At 40.0% G+C, this 17,684-nt stretch overlaps 1 protein-coding gene across 12 annotated transcripts in view; it reads right to left on the bottom strand.

Annotated features, from left to right (window-relative positions):
* The window catches only part of LOC134530542 (transient receptor potential cation channel trpm), a 435,446-nt gene that overhangs the window by 309,979 nt on the left and 107,783 nt on the right, over positions 1 to 17,684 (bottom strand). For 8 of the 12 annotated variants that reach the window (XM_063365457.1, XM_063365452.1, XM_063365461.1 and 5 more), the window contains one exon: positions 362 to 441. In XM_063365457.1, the coding sequence (XP_063221527.1) occupies positions 362 to 441 (80 nt within the window). Of the gene's footprint in view, positions 1 to 361; positions 442 to 5,966; positions 6,163 to 9,457; positions 10,200 to 17,684 lie in introns of those variants that run through there. The other 4 variants (XM_063365449.1, XM_063365451.1, XM_063365456.1 and 1 more) reach the window with 2 other exon arrangements.

Below are 17,684 nucleotides of genomic sequence, written 5' to 3'. Positions count from 1 at the left end.
AATGTTTTACATTACCTTGTATTTGGCATATTTGCTGTTTTTAACTTTAAATATATAAAAACTTGTGTAAGATTTTCAAAGTTATTTATATTTATTAATGTGCTAATGTTATTTTTTTTTTGATGTTTACATCAGTCAAAATACCGCATGTACATAGATTAAAGTGACTAGATTTAATCACGCACAAGTTTGCTTTTGAGAGCGCTAAATTTGACCTGTTTAATTTTGTGAATTGTAGTAAAAATGTAAAAAAAAGAGGAGATAAAATGTATTATTATATTATAAATACAGAACAGACACGTACAGACTAACAGCTCCGTGCGACCAGAGCACTTGCCATGCCGGCTCGAAGAGCACTCACCTGGACTCATCTCTGGGGCTGGGTATGAACTTGATGCACTCCCGCTTCTGGAAGTTCGCCTCCACCCAACTACGTGCAGTCTGCGGACAAAACAGAGCACAGCAATCTGAGTCCACGTGGAATGGCCGGTGACTTGAGTCGAGGAGTCACATGCAAGTGGTGTGGATGGAGCAGTGACGAGATTGGTTGTTGGTAGAAACGACTGTACCACCGGCACGTGGTGACGTCCTCCGCCAAGTTTCACACTCGCCAAGAAGCCGTGTTAGATTCCGCCGGGAATCAAACCCGAGTCACCTTTGTGGAAGTCCAGTAATCTAATCTTTTGATTTTTAATTTGAAATCTAGCCGTGTGCCCGATGAGAAAGTATTTGATCATCGTTTTTGGTGAATTACCTCAAAAAAAAACCCTGATAAAATTGACTTTTATTTATAAACAGAAGCCTAAACACCGATTTCCATATTTCTAACTACAAAAAAAAATGACAAACTTCCATACAAACTGTCATTCCCCATTTATGCCCTTTAGGGCACGAATTTTCAATCATCCTTTCTTAGTGCTCACCTACGTTATATATAACGAACTCATATGCAAAATATCATGCCTCAAGACTCGTCGGTTTAAGCTGTGCGTTGCCTGTCAGTCAGTTAGTGTTGGAGTTTTATTAAGTATATGATTGACACGTTGGTAATACTTCACTTCCAGCGAGCCAGACTTAGGTTGAAACAATAAATAAATGTATGTATACTATTAATTTAGTTATGTACAGAGCAGATGTAAATTTTATGTGGAGTATTTCACAGACGACACTTTATTTAATGACCTCGAAGTAGTGTATTCATATAAACGTAGATTCAACAGCGAAATACATTTAAACGAAAAACACTTTTCACTTATTTTTCAAGATCTTATAGCAAAATATTAAACTTGCTGGTATTTAAACCTTCAATCTACGACGTAGCCATAATTTGCATACTAAATAACCTATTAGCGGACTCAAAACAAATCAGTTCTCTTAACAACTAAGCACTCTAGTCGACGAGTTCTAAATAGTTTGAACGTGAAATGTTCAGCACGTCGCACTAAGAAGAACTGTAACTAATTACACTCGGGACGCCAGCGTACGTAAGTCTTCTCCTTCGCGAGAAACAATTAGCGAAGGAAATTTTTCTCTCCGCGCTAGCTTGATTATCCCAGTGTCTCTTGGAGTGCTCACAAAAAAAAAATACGGCCATAAATCTGGCACTCGGGCTGTCGTCGAAACAGGACACAGAAAAACTGGTAGTTTCTTTCAATAGGATATATTTTTAAATTTTGCAGTATAGTATTTTTTTTTCCTATGTCTGCAACTGATTAAATACTCGTTCTTTAAATGATTCATCACAAAATATACGACAGATAATGTAGGGACAACCCTTTAAAAATTAATTCAAATGATTAGAAATTTTAAGTTAGAACATTTATTTACGTAGGCATTTAAATATCCCATGATGATTATTCGCACTTTTTTTAAGGGATATACAATTTTTGGTTGCACTGAAGCACTAAAAAAATTATTTTTAACACAAATAACGTTCGTGATTGGCACTCCAATACCAAAGATGTGAAAAAGCTTCTGCTCAGTCGTGATCGCTAATGCATCACGTGCATTTAGCAAGGCTCACAGATTTCAACAAAACACCTCGATACGACCCACCAAGTGGGTTTAGCAAGTGGTTGAGAGCCCAGTATATTCTTGTCGTCAGAATATTGCTGTCTTAGGCCCACGAGCATAACCTTGAGATGGAACCTAAGGTTCACTTTCACATTATTTTTAATGTAGCTATAAATCCAACCTAACCAACCGTTCACACTTTTAAAGTATTTAAAATTTACCTAACCTAACCTTACAAAACATCAATTCCTTTAAAAATACTTTCAATGTAGCTAACCTCACCTAACTAACCATCCGCAGTATTACAATTATTTTTAATGTAGCTAACCTTACACTCTTTCGAAGAATTAACATGTACCTAACCTAACTAACCATTCAATATTTAAAAATTCCGGTACTTAAAATGTAGCTAACCTAACCTAACCGACTGTTCTGACCATATAATAAACTAGTAATATGTTTATACCTTACCTAACCACTCATTAAAATGGTAAACTACTTCTTTTTTTTATTTTTTTATTTTTTTTTTCCAGAAATGTGGCATCATCCAGAATTAAAAATGTTTTCACCAATCAACATAAAACTTTAAAAAAAATTAAGTAAAAATGTGTGGCTCAACATAAAGCCCCCAGTCACATAAGTAGAACTGAACTGAAGCGTTTTGAAACACAGCTTGTCACAAATGTGATTGATTAAAGGGAGATGCCCAACAGCAACCACAATACCAATATTCATATGAATATCATTTTACTGAAGTTCTTAAAATTACACAATCAGCTGCAAGTAATTCGTAAAAAATTAAGAAATTGGGTACCGTAACTTTATGGTAAGGAAATATATATATATATATATATATATATATATATATATATGCAATTACCTAGAAAAATATATATTGTTGACGAAACCATCTCCCGTACCCATAATCCTTTCATACTGCTGGGATACAAGTACCAATAAACTAGGACGGAGTTACGAAACAAAATTGTTCCTACAGCACATGGATCTGACATATACTATGGTACGTCAGCTAGTTTCCGATTACCGTTCACCCGTAAACTTAACCACGCAAAGTTTTCGATTGTCCTTTGTCTGCTCGCCCAGCTCGGTGTGGAACAAGAAAGCGGTGTGTGTGAGGTTGTTTTCACGGGACTAACTACGGTTCCACTGTGGCGTTTCGGAGACCCTCGCGGTGATATCTGGCAATCGGCGACGCCTGTAGAGCTTCTTATCGCTCCGGGACTGCTCAGGGTTGCTTCCCGGCTGACGTCACGTGCTGTGGCGAGTATTTTTACATTTCCACTGCACGCCCAGAGCCCCACCGCTCGCTCTGATTGGTCGACTCCGCGGGGGTGGAGCTAAACTGCGAGCAAGCCCTCTCGAAACCCTTTGAAGGATGATCTCGTATATACGTAGGATACCCGTGACGTAACCAAAGTCAATTTTCAGGCATTCGCGAATTGGAATATTCGGTTCCTGTGTTCCTAGCGAGCGTATTTTTAATGGCGTTGGGAATATTTACACACCTCATCGAAACAGACTCGACGGAGAAAACGATTAAAAGCTTTTTTATTTTATTTTGGAAGTTAAGTATTCCTCTACCCCAACTTGATTATTTACTTACTGAAATTTTTAAAAATAAGATGAAAAAGAAAAGAACAATTTTTTAAATCATTAAGATTGCAATTTTTTTTTAAATAAGTTGTTTATTTATAACTCTAAATGTTAAATAAAAAAGTATTGGCATAAATGTTTAAGAGAAGAAAAACGATTTTTTAATAATTTTTTTTAGTTCCTTAAAATAAGTTTTAAAACTAAAATTCTAAATAATGTCTAAGTAAATACTGATAAAAGTTTGAGAGAAGAATATAATTTCGTTTGTTAAAATTTTTATTTTTTTTTGTTTTCTAATGAAAAATGTTTATTATTTTTAATACTAAGTCTAGAGCTTTATTACCTAACGTTGATAAAAATATAATTGCAAAGTTAACTTAGTAAAAAAGTTATTTTTTAAAGGAGTAAGGAAAAAACGTTTTTAAATAAAAATGCTAAGACATTCATTATTTTGACTTCTTTAAAATTATTTTGACTTCTTTAAAATTACTTTCACATTTAAATTTTTTTTGATATTTATATTTGCAAAATATTCGCATGAATTTTGCGAATTCGAAGTGAATGTCAATATACATGCGAATATTCCCGAAATCACTAATATAGACCACGCGCAAGCAGCGCAGTAAAATATTTTTGGCACCAACATTGAGCGAATTATTTGCCAAAAAAAATATCAAACACTTAGTGTTAGAGCTGACGGAACTGGTTCGATGACAAGGTTTTAAAATCTCACTGCAATAACTTTGGCCAGTGATTAAATGCAGTAAATGTTGATGTTTCATTACTCGTGCATTTCATCGGATTTAAAATTTAATAATTTTAACAAAAACATGTGTTGTTGGAGCACGTGGAGTCGCGTAAGTAAAGTATGTCCATAAAAGAATGTTCCAATTATAAACTTTAATAGTAGATTCAACTGTAAGCGTTGACAGTGTTGGTTCAAGGTCACAACTAAAGAGCAGCTCAAACAGTTTTAGTAGATAAGCGAATGCGGGGGTACTGTTTTGTTGTTTTCTCGCTTGCAGCGCCACCTACGCGAAACGGTGACTCCTGAGCGTAAAGCGTTCTGCAATTTGCTAAGAGTGAATCTGTAATTTCAGTTCAACGTGTGTTTAGTTTTAAAGTTTTATTGTGGACCTCCATTTGGCAAAATCATCCGACGATTATATAGGCAATTCGAAACGAACGAATGTGTTTGTAAATGGAAAAGCACGAGAGACCAAAAGTGTCTGTACAAGATGTTGACCGTGTCAGAACACGTTACCTGCATAGCCCTCAGAAATCTGTTCGGAAAGCAAGTCTCTGTACTACAGTTTCCAAAGGACCGTGTGGAAGGTTTTACGAACACGTTTAAATATGCGTCCACGCCGGTTACAGTTCCTACATGCTTTAAAGCAGATGCCTATGGTGTACGTTGTAACTTTTCACTTCAAGTGTTTGAGCGGGAAGATGATTTTCCAGAGTTGAGACACAGAATTGAAGAGGCTATTTCTCCCTCCCATTACTCCGGACGTGTTTAACCAAAGTGTGGAAACAATAATTGGATTTTAGGTTGGATGTGCACATAAGAAAAGCTGGGTTAGTTTACCTTCAATTTGATGTGCGATATGTTGTATATAGTCTAAATTAAACCGTTATAATATACTATTGAAACTGGGACATTCTTTTATGGACATTTATGTATAAGGTAAATTGGACAGTTCCGCTGTCACATCGAAAGGCGTGTTGGCTCCGTGCCGAGAAGACGATAACTGGTCGATGTCATTCGTTGGTGCATGAGTCCAGGATGCGCTCACCAGCCACTACTGGTCACGAACACACTTCCGGTGCGAGGTGACGTGCTCAGTGGTTCGAATCCTGGTACCTTCGACCTTATTTCGGGTATATTCCACCCCAAAAATTCCCTCCAGACAAATGGTGGGATGGTTCCTCCCTGCACGAAAACCAAAATTGGTACTATGTACAACAAATTACTATGGTTATTTTTTTTTCAAATTGAAATACGCTTTTTCGAGATAGTCTAATACCGAGTAATTCTTATGAAAATTGGCGCATTCAAGCGTATTTTCAAAACGTGGAAAAGGTGTTCGAATATTCAATAACTTGACTTTGTTTTGTTTTAGCCTACCGTGCGTGTTAATGTGCGCAGCTGATACTGGAAAACTATCCAGGGAACGGTTCACAAATGAGTACAACTACCGGAGGTACCGGGACACCACAAAGCATAAATTCCCGGGTAAGGAATCCGAACACTGTCTCGCGGTGATACTGTTGTTTCCATGAAAATTGTACAAATGTACAGACGTGCGTATGAGTGATGACACAGCGGGCTGGCGCACCTTCGCCCGGCCGTCTTCGCCTTCCTCGGCCTGGGAGGTCTCGTCTCGGTCGGAGAGCGCGCGGTACCTGCTGCGGCCCGCCGGCACGAGCTCGCGCTCCATCCCGCGCCGCTCTCACAGCATCCCGTCTCCGGAGCCGCGCGGATCCTCGGTCCGCGACGTGCTGCGTGGGAGAGTCTCCGCCCGAGACCTCCGGCTGGACACACGTCGCGTCCGCTTGAGACTGCCCCGCGCTTGAGGACCCCCCGCCTACCCGGGCACACACACGGTGCGCAGAGCTCCAGGAAAAACAACGCGATTTGATAACTACTCAAGACATCCGAGTGGGTGTGTGCTTACGAAAAGCATTTAAGAGTTCGCTGAGGGCCGAAAAGTACTTTTGATTTTGGATTAAGTTTTTAAACTCTATTTCTAGAACAGTTAATATGGCTAAAACGCTTGTTTTCAAAGTAATTTTAAGGCGTTAAACAACCGGTTCAGATTCTTGAAAGTACTTAAGGGACTTGCATTACACCTTTATCTTCAGTTCTCCACCATATAATTTTACGGTCACCGCTCAAATTTCACAGTTATCCTGTGACGACGAGAAGACTGCGCGCCAGTTCAGAGCCTTGCGCTTAGAGGCGATACCGCGCTAGAAATACTAGCGTGCGTCGCGCTTATCATCCCGTCTCACCAACACACATACACTCCTAACGAGGCGGTCCCCTTAACACTCGCATTGCTTCATTACGTATTTTTCCCGACGGGGCGGGAAAGGAACTAATCTCTTACAGTCGCATTTTTAACATTGTAAGAACCTGCCCGTGACTACACACCTGAAACTTCTCGAGTAAATATTCAGTATTAGTGATTTAAAGAAGCGAAGAGGGGCTACCTAGTCTTTGTCAACTGAAATTTAGTCTCGATTAATGGTATCTTCGCTATTTTTTTTGGAAACAAACTGAAAATGTTATTTCCGCCGAAAGTAAAGACTTATACGACTTTTATGTGAACAACTGTCACTGATTCCGATATCATTCCGTTTCGAGGGACACGATCCAGTTATATGCAAACCCGTTACGAGTCTGTGAAAATAACGGTTTATTGCTGAACAAATATAAAAAAAGTCAAATATTGGCTATTTAAACAGTCAATTGAAAAAAAAAATTGTTTAACACGGTAAACAAATAATTTTATACCACTACGCACGTGTGTGAAGGAATTAATTACAGATATGACGAAGCGGTGCTGATAATCTGATGCAATATGAAGAACTTTATAAATAACAACACGCTTGCTATTATAATTAAAGATTCGTAGAATTCCAAAATTAAAATTAATAATACTTTAAGCCAGGCTATGATTTTTAAATGTTGCTAATACTACGTTTCTATCAACGTTTAAGGCACATATTGACACGAGTTTCCCGATTTACAAATTTGGTGGGCAGATTTTTCTAACGCGAAAATTATGTTTTTATATATAAACTGTTATATAAAAAATTATATATACAGTGATTTTACTAACGTTTCAATGAAAACTTGTGAAGATACCATAAAATGCAATTTTGGTTGAATCAGCTCCGCTCTAATAGAGCCAATCGCAGGCGTGCTTAGTTCACGCCCGAAGGGTCGTTCGTGCTTACGAACGAGGATGTACGGAAATTACCGAAGCGCCCCGCGAAGCAGCGTTTCCTATCGCACATGAGGCGTTCACGCGACGTTGCAACAGCACGAGACGAAACATTTATATTCTGCGCGGGCTGCCTCACCAGGGGTTGTCGCGGCATTGGCTCGCAGTCGCAGACACTGAACTGGCGCGCATTCTTTTCGTCGTGCAGTGAGCGACTATGGGAACGTAGTGGCTAACCTTACAGTAAAGGTTAAATTCCTACTGTTGTGTTGTTATCGATTCTATAGCGCAACATTTAAAGCGCTCTTAGTGAACGAAAATGTTTGAATTCTTCCTGGAAACGATTATACGTTTTACAAACAAAATACATTGAAAACTAAAATAGAGCCTACTTTGAAACACAACTCCGTGGTTGTGAATAAAATGTATAGAACTGTAATTTCTTGTCAAGTTGAAGAAGTAGTTCGGAATTTTTAAAGATTCCAAAAGAAATACATATTTGCAGGTTTTACGCGCGGGCTTTAGCCAAATCAACAATCAGCAAGTACAGTCGTGGAAGAGCAGCTCGCGGAGGTTCAGAAAGGCGGTTATCGCGGGCGGTTAAGTGCCGCCAGTGTTGGCAGGCCTGCGCCCACGTGACCTACATGCGCGTGCGAACTGCGCACATCGCCACGCCGTCCGCCGACGTGTGTGCGCACACCCGCTGCCTTCCGGGGCGACGAAGCACCGCTCTCGCCGCGGTGACACTCCAGTTGCTGAGTATTTGCGAAGGATTGGCGAACTACGGGAAGCCTACGATTCACTCGTCCTTTTGGACATACCCAATTACTCACGTTGGCAAGCCTTCTTTTCACAGACGAGAGAGCCAAACCCGAAGTTCCCCGCAGTTCATGCTAGCTTTTTTTTTCGTTCTATCTCATTGTATAAACCGGTGTGACATTAAATTTTGCGGTTGATTAGGATAGGTTAGCTACATTATACATACTTTAAAACATTGTGGATGGTTGGTTATATTAGGTAATTATAGCTACATTAAAAATACTGTAAAATCATTTTATTGTTGCTTAGCAAATAACTTTTTAATATGTATCCAGGGCTAGGAAACCGTTTACATGATTTCACAGTATCTTTAATGTAGCTATCCTAACCAAATCAACCGTCCACAATGTTTTAAAGTATTTATAATGTAGCTAACCTAACCTAATTGACCATTAGTTATCATGAATTGTATATTTATTTACAATGAACAAAAAAAAAAGTACGATCGGGCGTTTGGCTCTCTCGTCTGTCGAAAGAAGGCTTGCCAACGTGACTATTCAGGTATGTCCAGAAGGACGAGTGAATCGTAGGCTTCCCGCGAACTACAGACGCTCAGATCGCAGTACACAGCTTGTGGCGCGCGCTGTTGCCACATCTCCAACACGTTACGAAGACGTTCTGGGAAATGTATTCCTTTGTAAATTCTGAGTGTACGAGAAGCATTTTAATAATCCATTTTAGTAATTGATAGTGCCTACTATCGCACTAAAAAAAATCTGTAACAAATCACCTCTTTTTTGTAACTTAAAACAAGAAACAATTCACACATAAATAAACAATATCCAATATCTTCAACTTTTAATACTTATTATATTTGGCAACAGCGCACGCAGAAACAGGGACAGCGCTTACGGCAGTCGGCGTGCGTTAGAAAGAGAGAGATAGCGCCCCATTTACTTCCACATTACAATCTAAGAATTACGCTCTATACCGACCTGCACCGACAAAACAAAAACAATAAAGGTGCTGCCACAAAATATCAGAGGAATACTTGGCCTCTAAAATATATTGTGTTTTCAGCGAAAATTTGGGATGAATAATTAAAAAACTTGTTTTACCTACGTAACAACAAAGATCTATGTAGGCCCCCCACAAAACTGTTTTGGCGTAGCAACAATATTCGGCACGGCAAGTCCCCGCTTCAAGTCTCGTGGTGCCGGCCGGTCCGTTGGTTTAAGTGTTAAGCTTGGAAATACGCTAACCTATTTATCACCAAAAATAAACAGTCGTCATGAAAAAAAAAACAAGTGCTACAGGACTCAAAATCCGTCGATGATGATTCTAAATCAATACACCGACAGGGCGTTTCAACAGTATTTTTTTCGAATTTAACCAATTCGTAGAAGTTTTCTCAGATTCGAATTTAAAAAGTTATTACAGACGCATGCGCGGGAGAATTCACTTTTTTTTCCCGCAGCCACGCAGTCGGGATTGGTCGCGACAAGTCCGATCTCGCAGTTACTGCGTTCGAGCGAACGCGAACGCGAACGCCTGTCGCGAACGCCGTCGTTACAATCTGCGCGCAGAAAAAAAAAAATGTTTTTTGTCGCAGACAAACTTTCGTTCGCGTGGCGTCACTTCCCCCGTTTTCAGTTGCAGATCGTCCGTCGCCCGAGCAGCGCAGGCGCGGACTGCGGGGTTCGGATCGACGCCGATGTGGACGTTGAGCACCGTTGACGACCGAACGCGAATGCTCGTCCGACGGAGGTGTCCGTGACGACGCGCCTCCGACCTGGACAACGAGCGCCCCTCTGGACACGACCCGGACGCGCCCGCCGACGGCCTCGCACTGGCTCTTCTCGCCCGGCGACTCAACTCCCGACAAACAACGCAGCGCGGCCGTTCCTCAACCGCCTCTGTCTCTTCCCCTACCCTACTCCCCCCCCCCCTACAACAAACACCCTGGTTTCCCTCCAACGACGGCTGCAAGCCTCGCGGCATTGGAGCTGAAGGCTGGCCTGACGTCACGTGACAGGCTCCTTCACCCGCGTGAATCTCCTCCGGGCCGACGGCGACGTGGCAACACCGCGCCTCGCGCTCTTGTCGATAAGCTCGCGGTAGGATAACTTCCGCGATCGCGACAGGAACAGCCTCGAACAGGTCTCTCTCTCTTTCTCTCTCTGTCTTTACACACATCCAACTAAGGGGAAATAACGAATAAGGTTTGCGAGTGACCGACAGTAACATAATTTGAATTTGAATTACGTTTTATATATTTTTTTATGTGTAACATCTTAGCTCTCAGTGTACGACGTTTGGCGGGAAGAATTTCGTGAATGCGACGGAAGTCGAGGAGCGGAAATGTGTAACAACCACACACCTGTGGCGGATGACGCGAATCAAAGTTCTCAATCACAAAAACTTTAGAGTATCAAACGTTCGATGAAATTTAGCAAGATGAGCAGCATTTTTAATAATTAATTTACTAAATCAGGTCCGAAGCCGGGGTTAAGTATTTTTTTCAAGTATTTTATTCTTTGTTTGTATCCTATCGGTTACATTTTATGGTTTAAAATTTGGCTTTGCAAATCGAATAATTCTATAGTCGACGTAGCTGCTCCGGCAGCGAATTATAGCGGCGAATGTGGAAACTACGTGTGATGCGTGTGCAGCAATGTAGTTGAACACAATTTGCGTGTATGTGTTTGTGTATAGGCCTATATCAATCACGCTTGGCATTAAATTTAAAGAAATATACGTCAAATTTCATGCCCGAGTTTCGTATTTTAAGTGTATTTGCAACATGAGAACACGCATTGTCTTGTTATGTACTAAGGTTAGATGTTATACATCACTGGCGAGGACTGAAAGACTCGCCCATATATGTAAACAATATTTTATGTGTTTTATATGCTTGGAAGTTATTTTGATCACTGTAGAGACCGGAAAAATTCGCGGATTCATTTCACGATATGATAGAATCCAAACAACTGTACCTTTATATTGCTTCTCTGATTGGTTCACAGTTTATCTGAAGGACTTTGAGCCAATGAAAAATCTTAAACCAAAAAGGCATCGAATCGCAAGCGTCCCAGTTGAGAGGTATCACGAGTCAGTAGCCAATGAGCAGGTGGCATTTGACCGAGTGTGTAGGGGATTATGGAGTCTATCCTAGAAGTCATTGAAAGCGCGAATTTTTCCAGTCTCTATTCATCAGTTATTGCTGTAATTTGTTAGTATGTAATTCTATGCTTGATAGCTTATTGTTTCTTATTATGTGTTGTTTATGTATCACGGTTCAGTGTAAGAGAAAGCGTACATTTCTTAACTGCACCAAGCAAAATCAAATTAATTAATTAATTAAAGCCGACACTTGAGCTACAGTGTATTCTAGTTAACTCTACAAATTTTTTAAAAGATAAATTATTTAGTTAAGTAGCTTGGATTCTGGGTTGTAGCCGTGTCCTTTTGCCAAATAATTCACCGACGTTTCGGTCGAAATTGCAGTCGCCATCATCAGGGAGCAGTTACCCTCCCTAATGATGGCGACTGCAATTTCGACCGAAACGTCAGTGAATTATTTGCCAAAAGGACACGGCTACAACCCAGAAGCCAAGCTACTTCAGACAATGGCCGTGAAAGCCTGCGAACGTTGATAAATTAGAAAATTATTTGTCTCTCTATAACTGCAGTTACTTGCATACAGGGTAAGATTGGGTACATATATGTGTTGTGCCGTTGTGGACAGACATGACACCCAAGGTGTTTAGATAAGTTGGAACGCCCTGTAGCGCGAGGCGTGCCACGAGCTCACGTGACCTGCGACTCGGCGACTCGTAAACGTTAAGCGAAAAACACTTTTTCTTGGATTTTGATTTCTTCATTGCACAAGAGCTTTGTCAAAAAAAAGGGGGGGGCGGCATGCACTGCTTCTAAAATGAACTCATGAACCAGCTTGAAATAACGATTATAATGGCTCAACTTATGGCCACTGAAAATGAAAAATTATAAAGTAACCTAATTGTTGAACACGCATTAGGATACAATCATAAGCAGCAGGGCATAGTTGTGAGGATCTACCGTTAATAAGTGTCAAGTACTATTTAAAAATTTTACTTTTAAAAATATTGAAGTTCATCACATAGCCAAAATAAAAAAGCGTTTTAAATTATCATCTTTTGAAAACTTTAGGAACAACGGACTCTCTGCTTTCCTGTGTGAACCGCAAAGGAACCGTCGTATTGGGAGGGGAGAGGTATAGAGATTTCCATACCACTCCCCTCAGGCAGGCCTATCAAAAATGTATTCTTGTTATAGCTCATATCCCATCCCTTTTCCATACCCACTCACTCGACTCTTCGCTACGCCCATGTTTATTGCACAGAGTTTTTCAACGTGCGAATTTCAAGCACAGAAGCTTTAGCGATGGGATCTCCAAGCTCATGTAGTGCATTTCTAAGCTCATGTAATACACTTAAAAGCACCTAAGTCAAGCTAGGGTCTCGAGATATAACCCACGGCTCTATCCTCTAAGCGTGATGCGTTACCAAACACAGCTACAATAGTGATGACCACTTTTTTTATTTATTTAAACCTAATAATTGTCCTAAAGCTAGATTTCTTGTCGAAACTCACTCGCCCGCATGGGCGTATGTATATCCCGGAGTGCCACAGGGGTCACCCGCGCCCCCCCCCCCTTTTATTTTGGAATTAAAAAACGCCTCGCTGAAGGGGTCCTCTTGCGTTTGCACAATCTTGACTGTGAAACGTAAACGTCCAAACTATACATTTTAAAGTTTTATGTTAATTGCATGCACACAGGCCCAAATATGGACAGTATACAATAAACAAGAACCCTATCCGGATTTGACGTGTGTCGGTTAACTCACACGCCCAAAACTCTCGGGAGGAACAGCAAACCCCCCCCCCCCCCCTTTTACTAATCCAACAACCCCTTGCGAATTACCGCAGGCCCCTTTGCGAATCCTTCCGATTGGCCGCCCTAATTGCGAGAGAGAACCACGTCCAAAATGTGTACTTATTTTCGGATGTCAGTGACAGTGATCAGTTGAAATGGCCTCCTGGCTGTTAGTGCCGTTCATGTTACAGTACTGCAAGCGAGTGGGAGGGGGGAGGGCGGTTTAGGTCGACACTGGTAATCGCGCGTGATGTATTCTCGTCTCTACGCACGAGGCAGTAAAACTGACGGCATGCTCTTTTTTCCTTGTGCGGTTCGTCTGTGGAGAACACTTAAGTGTTGCTCCTTTCATGTTGGAGCGAAATGATAAAGATTAAGGTACGATGCAGCCCTCGTATGATCACTGGTTTACCATGCCTCATCACCAAAAAAAAATCAATTTTAGAATTCTTATTAAAGTTTTGAGCAGTTTTTTATTAACACGTTTTCTACTTAAGTTTTTAAAGCCGCTCAGCGATATAGGAAAGCAGTGGTGAAGAAATGCCAGGGTTTTACTAGGGTTGGGTGGTAAACCGAGGTAAATCTGTTTACATTATTCTATCTGGTCCGTACTCCGCTGGTACTTTGTTGAGGATTTTGCTATCGAGAAATTCCAGTCTCCTAGAGGATTCCTTTCCAATTGATTTACCTGTACTCAGCCGGAGTAATGTTTACTCCTTAAAAACCTCGTCGAAGTTTCAGTTAACGAAAACTCTCTGTCTACTGAATAAATAAATTCCAATAAATTTTTTTTCACAGCCTTAGCCTATGCGCCATTAAGGGTAGTGGTGTATTTCAGTTTTCTTCCATTTCCGCTCACGGAAACTCTCAAATTCATTCAAAGACGTACACGTGATTTATTAAGTTAAATCCATTGTTTAATTTAGCTTTAAAATTTAAATACTGGTAATTAACTTTGTGGTTACGGTACTTTTTAACAGCCTCCGGCGCGAGGGATTCTGGATGTATTCCCGTGTAAGGCACGGGTGTGTGTGCGTGTGTGCGTTGCGTTATTAATAGTAAGTATAGTTTAAGTTTAGTGTGTAGTGATATACTTTTACATACCTATCACCTTATCCTAGGTTTGACAACAAATCATAACTGTAAAGATTTATCTAAAGATCACAAAATAAAAAAATTCTGGCTTAGCAATGCACGTCATGTTTACTTCGTACAGACACACTGCAGACTCCTTTCAAACAGGTCACTGAGAAACGCTGGCTTAGCAATGCACGTCACGTTTACTTCATACAGACACACTTAAGAGTCCTCTCAAACAGGTCACTGAGAAAGGTTTATAATGCAGTCTGAGGAAACAGAGACAGCAGAAAGTGAAAATAGATGATATAATCATAATTCAAACTCAGTAAAACATTTTAAAATAATTCACAAAAAATTGTATAAAAAATATAAAAAATTCACGAAGTAAGGAATACTTTTTTTAACTAGTTAAAAAGTTGGCCTTTTTATTTTCTAGTATTATTTGCACAGAATAAAATTAAGGATAAAATGAAATATATGTGTATAGTGCGTAAATCTCATATAAATTGTTGATAATGTTCAATGTTTAACATTTTTGTGCAGTGTGGATAAGTAGAACCAAATAGAATTAATAACTAATTTTTTTGGGTATTAAAAGCAAAGCTAGTGGCTACTGCGTGGTATGTTTTAAATTCTTTCAGAAAATGCATTTAATTTAATTTTGCCTTTTAAAATCATAAATATTCTGATGATATTTAAAGGCCAGAAAAATTAAATATTATTTTTCTGAAAGAAATTAAGCCGTATCCCATAGAAAACAGTAAGAATTCACTTTAAACTTAAAAATAATTTAGTTTTATTTTCTGGGACAAGACATACGTCCTTAATAGTCATCATCCTAAAGCGTTTTAGACTAACTTTATCAATTTATTATTGAAATTGAAAAAGTAACATCTTGTGGAGAAATTTTCGTTGAATAAGTTCGAAGAAATTATTAATTTTAAGCATATGTCAGGAAATATTTTTTAAGATCCATCTTAGTGAAGGACGCTTAATATTTTTTGACTGAAGCACATGGCCCCCACAAGGGTGGGGCTGGGTGGACCCCTGGGCCCGGGCCCAGCCCCGTTTATTTTTATCTCAGTGTGTGAAATAAATATACGTACTCGCTGTGGTTACTTTAAAATAAAATAATTTTATAAATAAAACTTAGTTTGGTCTTATAAAATAGTAACCGTAATTATACCCTGTGCTTTCAGGTTAAATAACATTCTAAACAGAGTGTAGGTAATAAATAACCATGCAATTATATTGTAGCACGTCATTGTAAAATTGTGCGGTGGGGGTTGGGGGATGTCTCCGATCCTGGGTCCAAGGCCCGTAATCGAATGCGGGGGGCCATGCTGGAGTATGTGCAAAAGTTTGCTTTCTAAATGATATTGTTACGACAGTCCGTGCATGGCATTACTTGGCGTTTATTGCGTAAACTAACTCTAACCGTCCTCGGTGCACTCGGCTTGAATCACGGTTCGGAACTCTCTGTGTGTGTGTGTGTGTGTGTGTGTGTGTGTGTGTGTGTGTGTGTGTGTTGCGCGCGCGCATCCTCGCAGTGCGGCGCCCGAGTTGTTTGTTCGCGCGCGCCGTCCGTCGTCAGCGAGGCTGACGTGGCGATGACGTCATTGTTCGCCGCGCGCGTCGACCAGAGCGACGCTTACGTGTGATAACCTGAGAAGTTAAGGCCAGCTGCTCAACTAAATGTTAAACCACCATTCCCCCCCCCCCCCCTTTTCCCCTTTCCCAAATCATCAAACCAAGGAGGGCTGGACAATACACGAGTTAAAGGTAAAAAAAAAAAAAAAATTAATTTTCCTCGAAATTAAATTAAATATAACTCAGGCCATTTGTAGTCACCAAGCTTCGCAGCGGATTCACAAAGTCAGTTATTTCACAATCCCCCGTCGAAACGTGTTATTTATAGGCACAAAACAGGAGGTGTTGAGGCCTCATTCTGAGGCCTGGGACTCCTCGCGGGCCTCGGGGTTCGACGCCGAGTTCGGGTACTCCGCCCCTGGGTCCGCCACTGGCGATGATGGTATCCCTGTTGGTCAGTCAGCAATGGCTGCTCGGGGTCGCTTCATAGAGCAATTGATCTGAGCCCGTGCGACTGTTGCGGTGCCGGCAGTGCTGCCAACCAACCAGCTGCGCATTCCTTCGAATGAACGATCTTCTTTATCCTTGGTGTGCATACACCCTGCCAATGGAGGCAACTGTTATAAGCAGGGACATGGCTATGCACAAGAGAGTAAGTAAACGGTACCTCGAATCTTTTTATGGACTCTGATTGGGTAACGATGATGCTCATAAATTTTAGATCATATGCTTACCCTTTTTTTTAAAATTTATTTATGTGTAAAATCTTACAGCTCGTTAAACGATGGCCGTTAGGTTGATGGTCTTTTATTGGCCAAAAAGTCCCCCAAATAAACTGTGAGCCAATAACAGAATCCGAGCAAAGGTTACTGAGTATTTGAATTTTAGCCTATCGAAAAGTGAATTCGCGAATTTTTCTGGCCTCTCGTTGTTAGTGTTACTGGTTAGGAATTTAATATGTATTTTCCTAAATTATTTTCAGTTTTACGTCCACGCCAATGTTAGATAAGCCTGGCTGTGGAAATATACGGAAGGATCTTTAAGTATGTCTTTATAAACTATCAGGTCTCCCAAAATTTATCTCAGCGTGGGACAAAACCAAAGCTTTTTTTCTTCCTGGCTATAGCTAGTGGCTGGCGGATTAAAAAACAAAAGAGAGAGAAACTTGGGCTCCTTCATTCCTCTTCGCGATAATCCCAAAGGATTTTTATTCTATTCGCAAAAGTATAGGTATATATATTCCTGGAACTCAACTAAAAGTTCCTTCATTTAATATATATATATATATATATATGCAGGGCTTTAAGCCAGTTTGATTCGATAAATTTCGTTTGCGAATGATTAATTACGTTTCACGGTTCACAGATTGTTTCAATTTTTTTATTGGACCTATTACGAAAAGATTATGCACGTTCAGTTAATTTTTTTTTCAAACAAATATTGCCTGAACCTTTACTCAAACACAAGAGAAAGTATATGTAAATTTAAACGCCGTACTAAGAAAAGTGCTCAATAGAACTTTATTATCCAGGCAACTAGGTGTGGTTGTCCATCACAATTTATAACTCATAAACGGGATAAAAGGTAGAAAAAAATTACGTTATTACAAATTAGTTGTACTTTTATTTAGCAAAACTAAAAACTGAACTTCAAACATTAACGAGGAGTGAAAAAAAGATAATTAATAAGTAGGCACGTTGAGACTTTTATTTTAAAAAACACTTTTTTTATAAAAACTATAAAATTTTTAAAAATTG

The sequence above is a fragment of the Bacillus rossius genome, chromosome 3 (genome assembly GCF_032445375.1).
Source record: "Bacillus rossius redtenbacheri isolate Brsri chromosome 3, Brsri_v3, whole genome shotgun sequence".
Taxonomy (NCBI): domain Eukaryota; kingdom Metazoa; phylum Arthropoda; class Insecta; order Phasmatodea; family Bacillidae; genus Bacillus; species Bacillus rossius.
This window is presented reverse-complemented; position numbering and strand designations above follow the sequence as displayed.